General features: G+C 39.8%; 1 protein-coding gene and 1 non-coding gene across 2 annotated transcripts; both read right to left on the reverse strand.

Moving 5' to 3' along the window:
- Window positions 1–85: 85 nt before the first annotated feature.
- Window positions 86–15,381, reverse strand: LOC118423634 (ubiquitin-protein ligase E3A-like). Its single transcript, XM_035831867.1, has 28 exons — window positions 15,190–15,381; window positions 14,815–14,926; window positions 14,242–14,310; window positions 13,774–13,818; window positions 12,980–13,091; window positions 12,570–12,666; window positions 12,293–12,356; window positions 12,067–12,118; window positions 11,454–11,881; window positions 10,453–10,684; window positions 9,376–9,477; window positions 8,910–8,993; window positions 8,471–8,560; window positions 5,970–6,169; window positions 5,432–5,560; window positions 5,201–5,288; window positions 4,925–5,002; window positions 4,752–4,792; window positions 4,180–4,342; window positions 3,772–3,889; window positions 2,925–3,160; window positions 2,675–2,752; window positions 2,482–2,550; window positions 2,129–2,227; window positions 1,747–1,796; window positions 1,503–1,599; window positions 1,211–1,275; window positions 86–921 (listed from the first exon to the last, which is right to left on the reverse strand). The coding sequence occupies exons 1-28, from the start codon at window positions 15,218–15,220 to the stop codon at window positions 801–803; spliced, it is 3,150 nt and encodes a 1,049-aa protein (XP_035687760.1). The 5' UTR covers window positions 15,221–15,381; the 3' UTR covers window positions 86–800.
- LOC118423703 lies at window positions 9,816–9,949 on the reverse strand. The gene has a single exon (XR_004832100.1).
- Window positions 15,382–15,396: the final 15 nt, after the last annotated feature.

Below are 15,396 nucleotides of genomic sequence, written 5' to 3' on the forward strand. Positions count from 1 at the left end.
CTAACACACATTCATTACTGATTCATATAAGTAAAACATACTAACATTAACAACATTATATTGAAGACACAACAAATAAAAACTCTTGAAGAAAAGTTTATTTTTTCACTGCACAAACCAAGATTGAATCAAGCAACAAAATGGTATTTCATAATGTCAACATTGTCACGTAAATTGTATCTAGTATAAAAGTACAAAAATAAAATAATTTGAGAATATATGATTCAGACCAATCTATGCAGATAACTGATAATGTTGGGAAATATTTTCATACTTTTTGGGGATCAATCAAAACTTCCAAACCTGAAAAGATAATACCTTCTATTAGGTATAGTATAGTCCTTGACCTATATTTGCCTCAATACTCAATTCACCCACACAAACAATTCTTCAACACTGAAACATGGTGGTGGTGGTACAATGAGTTATTGTTACAACATAAACAATACAAACACTGGAAATGGATATAGCAGCAATTTCTTTGTCAAATACATCATACTCCTCATACACTTGGAATGTGTTACACAAACTTGTAGAGAATAAATACACGTATATTCAACTTTCAAACACTTAAACCACTAATATCAGTGGAAAAACAGCAGCAAATTGCCAACAGAAATGATTTCTAGCAATCCTTAGAATAATACAGTGCACTGCATATACCTTCTTGAGATAGATACCCAACATACTTAAACACAAAAAAAGCAACAATACTGTTTGGATGTTATACAAAATTGTATTTGAACCTATTTGAATTCCTATAGCGTAATGTTTGCATACTTGTATGTTAAGATATGGACTCATGTTAGACCAAATCCTTTACAGTTCTCTATAGCAGTGAGAAGTCTGTTCTTCAGTTTGTCTATGTCCTTGTAGGAAGGCAGGAGGAGGGTGTTGAAACAGGTCATGGCTGTGGGAAGTCTGGGTGGATTGAGATAAACACAAATTAGTATGATCTCCTCTAAGCAACTCTAACTTACTCTAAGATATTAGTAATACAGCAATCCACAATACAGTCCAGATTCATATAGGTTGTAGAGCATGTAAAAAATCTGTTCTTGAACGAAGTCTGAAAAAACAATTATTCTAAAATCTACCAACAACATATCAGAGCTTTGGAGGTTGTCAGCAGTGATATGTTTCCCCCCCCCCCTTTCTGCTCAATGCAAAGGATTCTTACAGCCCCCACATGTGCTGCCTCTTATTTTACCTTTCTGAATCTGGTCCGTGTCTCTGGACAGTGATCCTTAGGGTGGCCAGGCCTTTTAGTGGGACCTACATGGATGAAGGGACAAAGACACATTTCAACCATTTGACTTCTGTAAAGACTCAAGGATTTGTAATTTGACAGTGCTTTCTACAAGTTCAGTTTGACAGTGCTTTCTACAAGTTCAGTTTGACAGTGCTTTCTACAAGCCCCTCTTAAACAACAAAAATGTCTTCAAAAATCTAAGATGATGACTTCACTTGTTTTGAAGAGTTTCAACCAAGTTAAGTCTTACCCTGTCACTCCCTGTGATGAACATGAGCAGCATTTTCTTGTGTTTGTGTGACAGTGACCTCACCACTGACCACAAGGCTCGGACAGTCTTGTGGTCCCTGTGGACAAAAAGTCCAATCATTAATGTGGTAGGTTAGTAAATGACGAGAGAGACTGAAGAAACAGATACTGCAAATTTTGAGTGTCGAACATCCAACCAGACATACGCAATGAGAAAAATTGTTGTGGAAATGTTATGTTCTTACTTTGAGTACCCATCTTCGTACACTGCAGATGCTTCCAGCCCATCAAAATCCTGTAAGAAAAAAAAAATGATATCATGCCTTAGCAAAACTTTCGTAAAACATTCTACTTCTAACTTGTCTATCTAAACATCTAAGGGGGGCAGCAAGCCTTCATACCATCTAGGAAAGGTCCTCTCAATGGTTTACTGTAGTATGGACTGATCCTGACTTTCCATCCCAGTTATTTTATCTAACCAATAAAAGCATGTCAATATGTAGTCAGACTGATGAGAGAGTGGATGCATGTCCATCAATTGTTATTTTGCATTTCTACCCTTTTAGTGGTCTACTCTTTACATTGACACTTAACCAGTATTCTAAATACTATTGTCAGTTGTCGTACCAGTTCAGTACTTCCACAGATGAGCAGCTCTATCTCCTCTGCTCGGAACAGTGTCAGCACCCGTCCTCCACACACCATGTGGAAGCCTCGCGAAAAGGCCTGCAAAACAAACACAGCATAAAGATTCTATTGTTGAAATACTTGATACAAGAAAAGCAACCACTGGACATGAATTTGGAAACGGTCAAATGTTTCAGATAACATCGCTATCTTTCGTCAGTGACATAGTGTATTGCTATTTGGCAAATTTTCTAGATATACACCAGGAATCTCAACACATGTTGTAAAAGTGACATTCACCTCAAAAGTGACATTGAAGACATTCAAACAACAAAACACAGTCATGGACTAACCTCAAACTGTCTCTCCACACTGTCCACAAGCAAGAAGTTGACATAACGGCGCACAAACTCTCCTCGGTTCTATGGTTGCAAAGGCAAAACACAAACAAGCTTTAAAACAAATGCAATACATGATAGAACTGCAAAGGAAAAATAGATAACCTTTCAAGAATTCCAATATGCCTATACTGTATAATGTATGCACCTTGTTGTTGACTGGCACCTCTGATCCATTCTCTATAAGATCAACTGTCTTCACATGGCCAAAGGACTCATATGAAACCTGTTTGGAACAATATGATACACAAAGTTATGTAAACATCTGTTAGATGTCAAGAGATCTGAGATAAAATGACTGCATTTCAAATAAAAGCCACTGTTTTGTGGTGTTGAAAGAAAGTCTCGTACTGCCACTATTTCGGCACTAATGAAAAGAAGGAAGTCTAAAATCTAACCTGAAAAGTGTAGCACAGGTCCATCTCAACATCTCCCTCATAGTCCAACAGTTCCTGGAGTCCACTGGCCAGGATCGGCTGGATGTCCTGAAGGTCAGCAAGCTCTAGAGTTTCCCCTTGGAGTTTTTTGTACACAGTCATGGGGAAATGCACATCCAGGATTACACCATTGTAGATGGCTAACCCCAGGATGATACCCACCAGCTCAAACTCTCCATCTGACTCAGGGGATTCACCTAGAAGAAGAAAGAAAGATATTGAGTTTGTAGTCTCAGTCTAAAGCTTCAGAGCATCCTGTATCTAATTGTATCAACGAATGGCACTAAATGACCGAGTGGCTAGACTAGTAGGCAAGGGATTGAGAGGTCATGAGGTACATTCCTAGCTAGACAGTATGTCTTGGGAAGGGCACTTCATGTGACTTTCCTCACTCCACCCAGGCGTAAAAATGGGTTCCTGACTTTGGTTGCGGTTAAAAGGAGGTCGAAAGAGAGGGATGTGCCTAGACACTGTAGATAACAACCCTCTGCCACTGCAGCCTTAAACAGGCTATGGGACTACATGTACATGTACCTTTTACCAACTTTAACAGTTTGAGACCTCCATTGTTATCCCTTGATAACACTTATTTAAAAAACAGAAGCCATTTATTTCTACACCCTATTTGCCAGCATATTTCGTGCAATTATTCGGATGGCGCAATTATTTGGATGGTGCAATAATGCAGAATTATCCAGCTGGACCGCACTGGTTTGGGATTTTGGGATGATGTGCAATTAACAGAAGTATGCGGTTATCCATTGCACAATTAACTGGCTTCTACTGTACCTGAAACTGTTTTGCTCACCGTTTATCCACAGGCTCCGGCTCTCCTCCAGGTAGACAAACATGCCATAGTTGGGGTCGAACACTGACTCTGTGATCATCTGGAAAAACTCCTTCTGCAGACCACCCATGTCCAGGCCCTGTCATCACAGAAAATGGAAATACATTCACTATGCTGACTAAAAAGCTAGTTTCCACCGGTTACAACGAGAGGACAAATTCTAATGTACAGTGCGGTACATGCAGGTTTCACATACCAATGAATCCATCTACCGGTAGTCCTTTTCAACAAGTACAATGAATAGCTAATGTACAGTTTTATGGACCAAAATCATTATAAACAGAATCCAATTGGCCCCAGAAGGGAGTGGAAACTTTCCACTGGAAATGGAGGTACATGGAGGTGTATCTAATTAATAAGTTAGCTTACCTGCTCCCCACCACCGATGTACTTGATCTTGAGGGGTTTCTTGAGCTGGTCCCTCTTGAGCTGCACCTCGGCCAGCGTGTCCTGAATCAGCTGTTCCCTGCGGATCTCCAGCACCAGGAAGGGACAGGTGGCCGCCTGGACTCCATCCTCCAGGGACGGTTCCCTGAGGGGAGATGGGTGTATGTTTCATGTGATCCCCCAAACAAATACAGATATGTGTATACTTCATAGAGTCAAGGAAGTGGGGGTGACATTTAGCACTACAAAACGCATTATTTATCCTGTACACTGTAGTTTTGTAGTGCTAAGCGCTAAGCGAGATGGAGGCAAAGATTCTTCATACTTAAATTAATTATGAAGAATCTTTGCCTCCATCTCGCTTTGGCCAGAAGTGTTTTCCTAAATTCTTTTACCTAATTCTTCAACAGTGCTGTCTCAGTTAGTTTTGTCTCCAGTGTACCAAATATGGCAGGACAGATGATTACGTCAAACATCACGGACAGCAGCAGCAACAAAACATTGATTTCTAGTTACATGTATAAACTTTCCAGTTACACCAACAAAGCACTCACTTGTTCAGTTGGTTGAGGTATCTCTGAGCTTGGTTCACCCTCTGAAATTTGTAAATTGCAGTTCAGGATCAAAAAAGCAAAGGGGGAAATAACAAAAGACATAAAAAGAATCATTCTAGTATCTTTACTGAATTGTATACAAACTTTCCATCAGCCTACAACAGTATACTTACTGCCTGATGTAGGATGGCGTTCTGGTACTCTTTCCTCATCTGTACCACAGCATCAAAATGTAGGATACGGACCTTCAACTGAAAAGATACAGAGAACATTTATGCACTTCAAATATATCCTGTACCTCAACAGTAAGTAATTGAACAAGAACTTTGCAAACCACCAGACCTGAAAGAATTGATCAATATCTCTTGGGTTTAGATACAACTGCTCCTTATTAAGTATTTAAAGGGGTTGTTTTCATCTTTTGTATGAACAACAGACATTGGACCTACCGAAGGGTCTAATAGGTAAGGGAAGTCCAGCATGGAGCTCTGGTCTGAAGCTGTCCAGTTCCCATACTCATGCTTATAGTCCATTTTTCTGTAAATCATAAAACAAGGTGTCATTCACTTCCATGACAGGAAAAGGAAACAAAACAAGGATACAAAACAAGTAATTTTTGCACAACTCGAGTTAAGAGACAAAATTTAACGCTATGGATGTATTAAAGACTTGTGTCTGACCTGGCCAGCACAGGGCAGTAGAAGTCAGACAGAGGAAGAATGGCCTTTCCTCTGGAGCTGTGAGCACGACTGTTGGCCAGATGGAACACCGACAACGTCCGGGCAACGTCCAACATCTGGTCCCTGGCACTAAAGACATGGTCAAGACATGATTCTACTAATGTACTGGATAACAGATATTTTTATACACAACCAAGTGCTTTTACCTGAGCCAATGTTATGTTGGCTGTTCACCTTCCTCAGGGTGATTGTGACTTGAAAATTCGTGAGCCTATTATCTTAGCATTCTGTGATTAGTGTGAATGTCTGAATTCTTGTTTTGGTGGCTGAAAAATACGTCAAGACATTTTCTTCATAGTAACTTTATAAAAGAAACTGTTACAACAAACTATGAACCATTACTGTTGTCTGGATTTTAATGAACGTTTCTTAACAAACAAACAAGCAAATAACAAACAAAAGCATGAAAATATGTACAGGAACTATCTACATTCCGTCATCTACAAATGAGTACATCTCTGGCATCTTGACAACCCACCCCTTGTCCGGATGAAGAGACTGCACCAGGTGAGCCTGGAACAGCTGCAGGAAGGTCCTGAAGTTGGCCTTGTCGTATTTCATGAGTGCCTGGGCCAGCTGGGAGCGGGAGGTGTGGGGGAGGCTGGCCACTACCTGGCACAGCTTGTGCAGCAAGGCTGGTCTGGTCTCCATGAGGGGGTTTTCCATTAGAATGATCAGCTGAAAACACAAACGTCTTCATTTTTTTTGCTTCTAATACACTTTTTACCTGCATGTATGCAGGTATGGTTTTCACGGGCGTGGGAGCTGGGGATTTAGGGCGCTGTATCTCAAGAACGGATGGTGCGAGCACGACGATTTTTGGTACGTGGGTTGGGGGTGGTGGCCTGACACTCAGGTTTGATTTTGGGCCTCCTGGCGCTTGAACTTGACATTGCAGGTGGCATTTTTGGTGTTTTGGGGGCACTTTTGGCGCTGTGTGTCCGGAACGATACGCGCCATTGCGACGATTTTTGGTGCATGTGTGGGAAGTTGTTGCCTGTTGCCTAGGATTGACTTTGGGCCTTGTCGCGTTTGAACTTGACGCGGCAGGTCGAATTTTGTGTCCGGGAGGGGTATTTCCGGAGTTATATCTTCTGAACGGTTGGTGCGGGCGCGATGATATTTGGCACATGTGTTGGCGGTGGCTGAATAATTCTCGATTTTGATTTTGGCGCCCTTGGTGCTTGAACTTGACATTTTAGGTTACCTTTTGTGCGGGCACGGGGCGTGCACTGTATCTCCGGAACGCAAGGTGCCATTGTGTTGCTATTTGGTCCTGAGTTGTTGGTGGTGTCCTGGTGGTGAGGTTTGATTTTGGGCCTCCTAGTGCTTGAACTTGATACTGTATAGGTTGACCCTGTTTTGGTGTGGTTGGGGCATCCTCCCAATATCTGCTTGGTTCTGAAAACAGATTACGGTTGGGTGTAGAACCATCATCTGGCCTGGGGCAACCTTCAATGTATCAGGTTACTTTGTATCCCCTGTCTTAGTGGCACTGACGGTGTGCCAGATGACGGGAGTGTACCAGATGATATAACTGTTGGTCAGGTATAATTGGAGTTTGCTTATTACTCTTTGTGGTGTTTCTAGAGCTGTATAGTACTGAGTTTAAAGTTCTGGTACAAGTTCCTTTACCCTGTTGGCAATCATGGTTGAACTTGAACTTAAACAGAAGAAGATGCAATTTTCTAATGTGGAGGAGAACTGTATAGAGTGTGGGCATAAGAGAAAGGTATGTGTATGATTTGTCCTGTGTTTCTTTTTGTTTTTTTGGTAATGCCATTTCCAATTCCATACTGTATACAGGTAATTTGTAGTTTTGGGCTAGTCATTTTCGCTTGGTTTTTGGGCCTGCTTAATCTATAGTACAGGCAGGGTTAAGTGGTGGAGGCTTAGCTTGGTTCTGTTTTAAATTCAGTATCGTTTGTTGCATTTTGTCGCGGCAAATATATGATGAAATTCCCCTTCTAAGCAACTGCTCATTGGTTTGGGGGGATGTTTGCTGGGTGTTCGCTCTGACTACAACAGCTTCTGAAGTTTTCAAAGCTTCCATTGCCAGCAGCTTGCCATCTATAAATGGGATTGACAAGGACATTTTTCATAGTAAATTATGCTGTTAAATTTGGCTTAGATACTACAGGAGATTTAGATTCGGGTTGGATGGATTGAATGAAAATATCATACCACCCTGGGGACTAACTGTTGCTGCTGCATCATGGGGGCCAGCACTATTCATATTGTCTAATGTCTATGGAACTACTATAAAAGTAGCATTGGTCAAATTATGCAAGTAACCTTCCGATGTCAAGTGAATAACACCCCAGAAATAAATCTTTAATGAATATCATTGGAAGAACACAAACCAAGGAGACTTAGCAGCTGCATTAGGTCAGTACATTGAAATAGGAAGATATTAGTACTGAATATATCATGTGACAGAGTAACTACATGTACATGGGCCATCTGAGACAAAAAAAAGGTTGCGTCTCAACAACTTCAAGGTACTGTGGATGGTTACATACTTAAGAAATCCAAAATAAGTAATGTTCATCCATGTCCAAACTTACAAATTCAGAAAATGGAATTTCAGACCTTTGCATGGTGCACAACCAACAGGTAAAAAGCTCATTTTTCCAACCACGTACCACAGACAAAAAGGCAAAAATACACAATAGGTCTACAGAAACCCAATACATTTCATGCAGGCCTGAGGTCTACGAACTCTTGTTCGTGTCTGATACACTCTAAGTGTACAAACCTCCATTACATTGATGATCATTGTTTTACTCAAGATATTAGCTGAAGGTTTGATTTAGAATTTAATAACAGTGCTGTCTCAGTTAGTTTTGTCTCCAGTTTACCAAATATGGCAGGACAGATGATTACGTCAAACATCACAGACAGCAGAAGCAAAAAAAGATTTGGTAATAAAATTGACAAGACAAGCTAAATCATGAACTTGTACGCAAATGAATGTACCTGTGCAATCTCATTGGGATGTACACTTGTGCCTCTTAACGAAGACAGGAGGATCTCTACTGCATTGGCCATTGCAGTCTTGAAGGTTTCCTTTAAGAAAACAATGCATTATTCTAAAACATCTTTAAAGAATGCTTAATTTCATTGGTGATTCTCATTGTATATATTGTAATTCTTTGTCCAATGTGATACAATGGACATTAAAATCAACACACCAAAGTAAATGTCAAGCAACTTAAAAGTTAAAAAAATTACAACTATGAACACCATCTAAAGTTGTCAAGCAACTTAAAGTTCAAACTATTACAACTATGAACACCATCTAAAGTTGTCAAGCAACGTAAAGTTCAAACAATTACAAATATGAGCACCATCTTAAGTTTGCTCCCATACTCTAACCTGAAAATGTGAGCTCTGCCTCATAACGGGAATATCTAACCTGTGGTTGCAGGTTGCATAGAAGATAGTAGGCTTTCCTGAGGGACTCCAGGTCAATGTTGACACCACAGTCAGACTCGTTGTGCTTCATGAGTGGATATACAGAATGGATTTTACTTCACTATCAAGATGTAGTAAAAACAAGCTGTTAAATTGTGAAAGAGATATTGAATTAAGTATCAATCTTGTCTCAGTTAGTTTTGTCTCCAGTCTGCCGAATATGACAGGACAGATGATTACGTCAAACATCATAGACAACACTGCAGCACCAACAAAGGTACAGATCCTTTTTAAATTCTAAAAGAAACTTTGAACTGGGAAAAACTAAGCAATTGAAAACTGACTTTTCTTATAACGTTCTGGATACAGAGAAATAGATACATTTACAAATGTATTTCACAGTCTAAATCTACCTGAACTAGAAGGTTTACCGGAAATCTTATATTTGACCTGAAAGATTTCCTCACCTTGAAGCTATCATTAAGAGCCTGTGATGAGGTGAAGACTGTTCTGATGGTGTTGAGCAGGAAGGATGGGTCCCCGAGCTCCCTATACTTGTCCACTGTGTCCTGGGTACAACACATAAAATGCGATGCTATTTAACACAACTCTTTCTATATCAGAGCAGCATTTTCACGACTAGGCAAGTGCCGTATCATTATCAGCAATGTCAACATGACTGGACAAGTGAACAAGAACACTAGATTGAAATGTTCATCTTTGCTGAGTTGCTTTAACATGGGTCCTGTGACGCTTTGCATACAGCAAAGTTGAAAGTGAGGATCATCATCGAGAACTGTTTCTCTCAGTACGTCGCTGTTAGAAACAGAAAGTCATAAGATGGTGCTGAGGTCTTGACAGAACCACAACCATCTTCAGACTTAAACTAATGAAGGAAGATGGAGAGCGTGTGTGAGACAATCGCACAGACAGTCGAAGTTTTCTGACTGGCTGTCGGCACGTCCCACAAGTACCTTGTTCTATGTGGACACAATATCAGTTGGCAAAGGCTTCAAACCAACCAATTGTTATGATGTCCACAATGTTGTCATACATGTATAATAAGTCCATATATTCAAAAACAAAGTGAGGATAATACAGTTAACATTATTGATTAATGAAAAGAGCTAAATACCTGCAACAAATCACAAGCTGTTTTCTTCAATATACATGTATGTGACAGAAAGACTGAGAAGCCATATCATACCACTGGCAACTACTTAAAACAAAACGGGAAGCATGTATAATACTACTTTTTTGGCCATGATGTCAAAATTTATCAGTTACCAAATTTTACAAAATTCACTATCTAAGCAACGACAAGCTTTTAAAAAAGAACACTGCTGTACATGCCTTAAAGTTTATGTCTGCTGGGAGAATATTGTGTGTTTGTTGTAGTCTTTTAGCAAGTTAGCAATTAAAACAATGGCAAAGGCAAGAGTATTTTTGCAATGATTTTAACTTTGCTGCAAACAACCATCATAGGAACTTCAACATTTACAGTATCTAGGAACTAACTTTCACTAAGACGAACTGTCCCCCACCTGAAGCATGGATAGTGTGAGATGTGTAAGTGAGAACTCCCTGATGTCATCTGAGGACATCTCCAGCATACACTCCCTCTCAAACTCCTCCAGCTCTGGGGACTGGTCACTAAGGCACTCTGCTGAGGACAGCAGGCGGGACGGACTGGTGGTCAGACTGGACAGGGAGTTCAGACCCTCCTCAGGATGGACACTCTGGCCAAACGTCAGGCTGCCCGGTCTGCTGCCATTACTGAGATGTAGGTCAAGATTACAAATACATTGTACTGTCATATACCATTTTTTCTGATATTAGAGTAATATTCAATGCAACAATGGGTTCATGAAGTTAGCATCTGCACTTACAAAGCCATTCTTAATTCAAAACACTTTGTTGTAGTCAAGATGTTAAGAGACCTTGAAAAACAGGTTTTTAATGAGATCATTGTATGCGAAAGGGCACCGACACACATTGTCAACAATCATAACAATAGCAAAACAAACAGTGTGTGGCTTTTATGGCCATGGACGGCATCCCCAAGCCGCCTGTAGCTTCCACCAAGGATTTTTGTCCGTCAAGGTTGACGGATTGCTTTTAAAAATTTTCTGTCACATGCAGCAAATTTCCGTCAATTGATGGAAAAACGGACGCTGGCTAGAGCCCTGGGTTGTATTACACTTAATGAACTGTCACCTAGCTTTTGCAGATCTCCCTGTAAGCCATCTTAAAGCTTCGAGCTTAAAGTGCTAAATGTTAACAATCATTTTTTTTAGCAATCATTAGCATACATACTACAAGGCTTTGTTTTACTGCTGTCTCAGTTAGTTTTGTCTCCACTTTACCAAATACGGCAGGACAGATGATTACGTCAAACATCACAGACAGCAGTAATAATAGAGTGTAGATTTTACAATTTTCCTGTCAAAATCTTAAGTCTTAGAACCTTACGTGAAGAACCAAACATATAGGAAACATAAGGTTGAATCTTAGGCAATCTATTGCAATGTTGATATAAACATACCTGTGGATGGACAGTGCTCTGGGTGAACCACCCAGAATATTCTCCATACTTCCACTCAGTTCCCTGCTGCTTCCAGTCAGCCCATTCTTATCCAGGGTGAGCTTATTCAACACACAGTCTGTACTAGCCCTTCGACCACTCCAGCCATCATAGTTAGTAAAGGAACCCCTCCTTAAAACCTCCTGTCTCAGATTCGAATGCACCTGTCTCGAATCTGCCACTGAGTTCAGTGAGGTAGCAGCTTTTAGCATGAGGTTGGAATGTGATGCTATGTTCAGTGTTTTAGAGCTGGAGGATAACAGCCTTGGTTTGGATGGCTTGTTTGGTGGACTTTCTTCTGGAGTTTCTTTGAACAGTCCTAAGAAAGGACTGCATGAAAACATGGTGTGTAGGAATGGCTTTGGTCTCCCCTTTTCGACATCAAAAATCTGCAAGCAAAAATTATACCAACAGTATTAGTTACTATTAGCAACATTTGCTTCTTTCCATATCAATATGAAATTGCATTAAATGTCATTGTCATTTTAAGATCAAAAATGTAACCAATACAGTTGAGACGAGGATATTTCTATTGCATAAATCATGAAAATCAAGATAGGACAAAGATACATACATCTGATGGTAGTGGTCTATCCAAGAACTTCTTCGTGGAACAGAGGTATGGCCTGTAAGAAAAAAGCAATTGTAAGTTTGAATCTGTAGTATGTAAGTTTGAATCTGAAGTACGTAAGTTTGAATCTGTAGTATGTAAGTTTGAATCGGTAGTATGTTATCTGCAGAGAAAAGATGAAACTAATGAAAATATCAAACAACTTACAAGAAGTCAAAATGAAAATCACCTTTGTCTTGTGGCAAGTTCTATGCTGATTATTGCTAACATGTCTTTTGGTACAACAATGTGTCCTGGAGAAACATAAGTGTCAAAAATGTAAAAGCTAGATCATGTACAGTAATTTCTCAAAGGAATACAAATCATGGAATACAACAAGGACCATGACAATAACCATTTGGCTTACCAACCCTGAGGCATTGCCAAAAACAATGAATACAAGTTTCTAATTAAATGTTATAAAATATCATTATTATGTGAGGCTATATGTCACAGGTGCTGTTTACCTGGACAAGAGTGACAAAACTTGTTCTTGCATTTCTTGTTCCCACAGCCTTCAGTGAGCTGGTAGAAATACCGCTTCACCAACTGTTCAAAATAAACCTACAACAAAGAAGAGGAAGAATTAGTGAGCCTGAAGGGAGCTAAGTCAGCTAACTGTGATTAATTACACTGTAACAATTCATCTGTATATTGTGAAGCCTTTGTAAGCTTATCTTTGTGAAAATGTCACTTTGTACATAAATCGTACAAATCTTGATAGGTTTACACAACTACAGCACTTTGATTTATTTTCTCTTTTTTTATTACATCCTCACAAAAGCTTGGTGTGCAAGGTACATATATTTCTCTTCATGCTGACAAAATCACATGTGGAGGTTACTACATGTAGTACTAGTATATTCCAGGTGCATACTTTAGTAGCTGCCTCTGCCGTGTGGGGGGTCTCGTAACTCCTGAGGGGCGCGGCCTCCTGTACTGACAGGTTACTGTCAGACACTGCAGCCAAGTTACTGGAGCTTAATGTTCTGTGGAATAACAGAAAAAATGCATCATTACAATACTGTATATGCAGTGAAATAATTTTGCAGTAAGGAAAAATTGGAGTGCTAGTGACAGTCACATACTGTTTAGTAATGGAAACACAGGTGGTCTAAGTTTGTAGCAAATGTCACTCTAAAACTTTGAACATAAAACCATAACAAAAACAACTGTTAGTATTACTACAGTTATATTCATCCTGTAAACTGTGGCTAACAAAAAAATATCAGCATCACTGATAAAATACTGTAAGCATGATGCCCCAAACTGCCGGTGAACCCTAATAAGGCTAAAACAAATGATAGACAAGAAAGCAACCTAACGTTGTAATACTTACAGCGTCTCATGTGTACAAATATAGGGTTTTCTTGCAAAGAAGGAAATATGTTGCAGTGTAATTCTTTACAATAACACACACCAAGTTGGCAAGCTTACAATAATAGTTTATGTTCTACTCTGTCAAGACTTTCTGTCATGTCTCCCTACATGCATATCTCAGTGATATTGTTTCTCCTCAAAGTTACACAGCAGATTGATTAGTAATACGTAAAGCATCATTGACTGACAGATAATAGAAGAGTTTGTCATACTTTCAGAAGAACCATGATTGTTCTACTGTTACTGTTTTTACAGAAACTTCAAACTCAACGGTAACCAAACTGTACTTACTTGGTCTTTAGATTTGACAGCTGTACCAGGCTACTGGATTTCTCTCTGTTAAAGACAAAAAAGACGAACATGATTACTAAGTTAATTGTTACTGAGAAAATGTTGGAATACTGACTTAGAGTGAGGATTATCCGAATCAAAAGCTTTGACTTTTGATAAAGAAATATTCAAAGATTTGTACCAATGCAGGGAGGAAACAGTTGTCTCAGCTGTTTGTGTCCTCATTTTCCCCACAAAATGGGAAATGAGATGATTACGTCAACCATCATTGACAACAGAGTAATTGTACTGTAACAGTTGTTATTTTTCTCATCAACTCAGTCATTTTCAGTTACTGAAGAAAGATGCAACTAGCAGTGAATGGTATCTGAGATGTCTGGTTCTTTGGAGACTTTAGCCAGATGCTCTTTTGCATCATGTAATTTGGTAGCTAACGTTACAGGTTAAATTTATGAAGTCTGTTATCACCTGTCCAAGTTCAGCCTAGCCAGGGAACCTCCTCCCAGGTTCTTCTGCAGTCTGGGCTGGCTGATGGGCCTGGGGAGGGAAGGAAAAACAACAGTTTTTAACAGGCAGGACATAATGCATTCTTGATACATATGGAGCATAGAAAGTGTTGTCATGTAGTGTCCGCTTAGTCAGTGTCCGTAATTTTGTACATCCATTACTTCCAACACTCATCTCATTCTTAACTGGTCCACTTCAGTCAGAAGCTTGTTCCAGTTTCCTACTGTTTTCATACTCCCAGGAAGTTTTATACATTATATATTTATAAGCTCATAAACTGAAGGGACTACCCTAAAGATCAATAAATAAATAAATAAATAAATGTGAATGGTAATAAAGTTTAGCCTCGAGCCTTGGTCACTTTAGTCCGCTCCTGAAGGTTGCTATAATGAAAGGTAGGTAGTATGTTGGTAGGTAGCGACCTTTGGGAGCGGACTAAAGTGAACAAGGCTGGACTCCAGGCTAAAAGAGTTATGCATATAGAAATGCAAGATAAAAAGGACTCATAGGTAATATACTAATGTCATATATAACCTTGGTAGCTTTGCCCTTGCCAGCTCACTTGTGGGTAGAGAACCCCTCTTCTCATACTGTCGTCTTGCGGTGGGGAGGGGAGGTTTCCCTGGCACTGCAAAATGTGCTTCATCTGCACAAGGTGAAAGGGAATAAATTTTTGGAACACATTTTAAGCTCTAATGCAAATTAAGATAGCTATGTTAACAATTTTCTAGGTCCAAAGGTATCTACAAAAGTTGGAATCGAGCAAAATCCAAGCTGGACGTTCCTATCTGTGCTAGAAAAACCCTACTCTACTCTAGTTGCAATATCTACCGCCCCCCTCCCCAAAGGCTTAGCGTGGAGGGACCACATGGTTGCAACAAGGATTATTCAAAGTTTCTGACAAAATACCTCTCACAATGTCCTTTTTCTGGACGTCCATCAGACACGCTGATCTTAGACCTTCCCTAGAAGTGTCTAGGTTACAGTGGAAGATGTATGGATGGAAATAGGCGGCCACATCTTCGTTTTCGTCTGTTGGCCGCTCTCTTTGTGCGCGGGAGTTTCACATTTCAGTAACGCTATGCACCGCAACAACACGAGCTAGAAGTAACCTCT

Source organism: Branchiostoma floridae, chromosome 9 (genome assembly GCF_000003815.2).
Source record: "Branchiostoma floridae strain S238N-H82 chromosome 9, Bfl_VNyyK, whole genome shotgun sequence".
In the NCBI taxonomy this organism is placed as follows: domain Eukaryota; kingdom Metazoa; phylum Chordata; class Leptocardii; order Amphioxiformes; family Branchiostomatidae; genus Branchiostoma; species Branchiostoma floridae.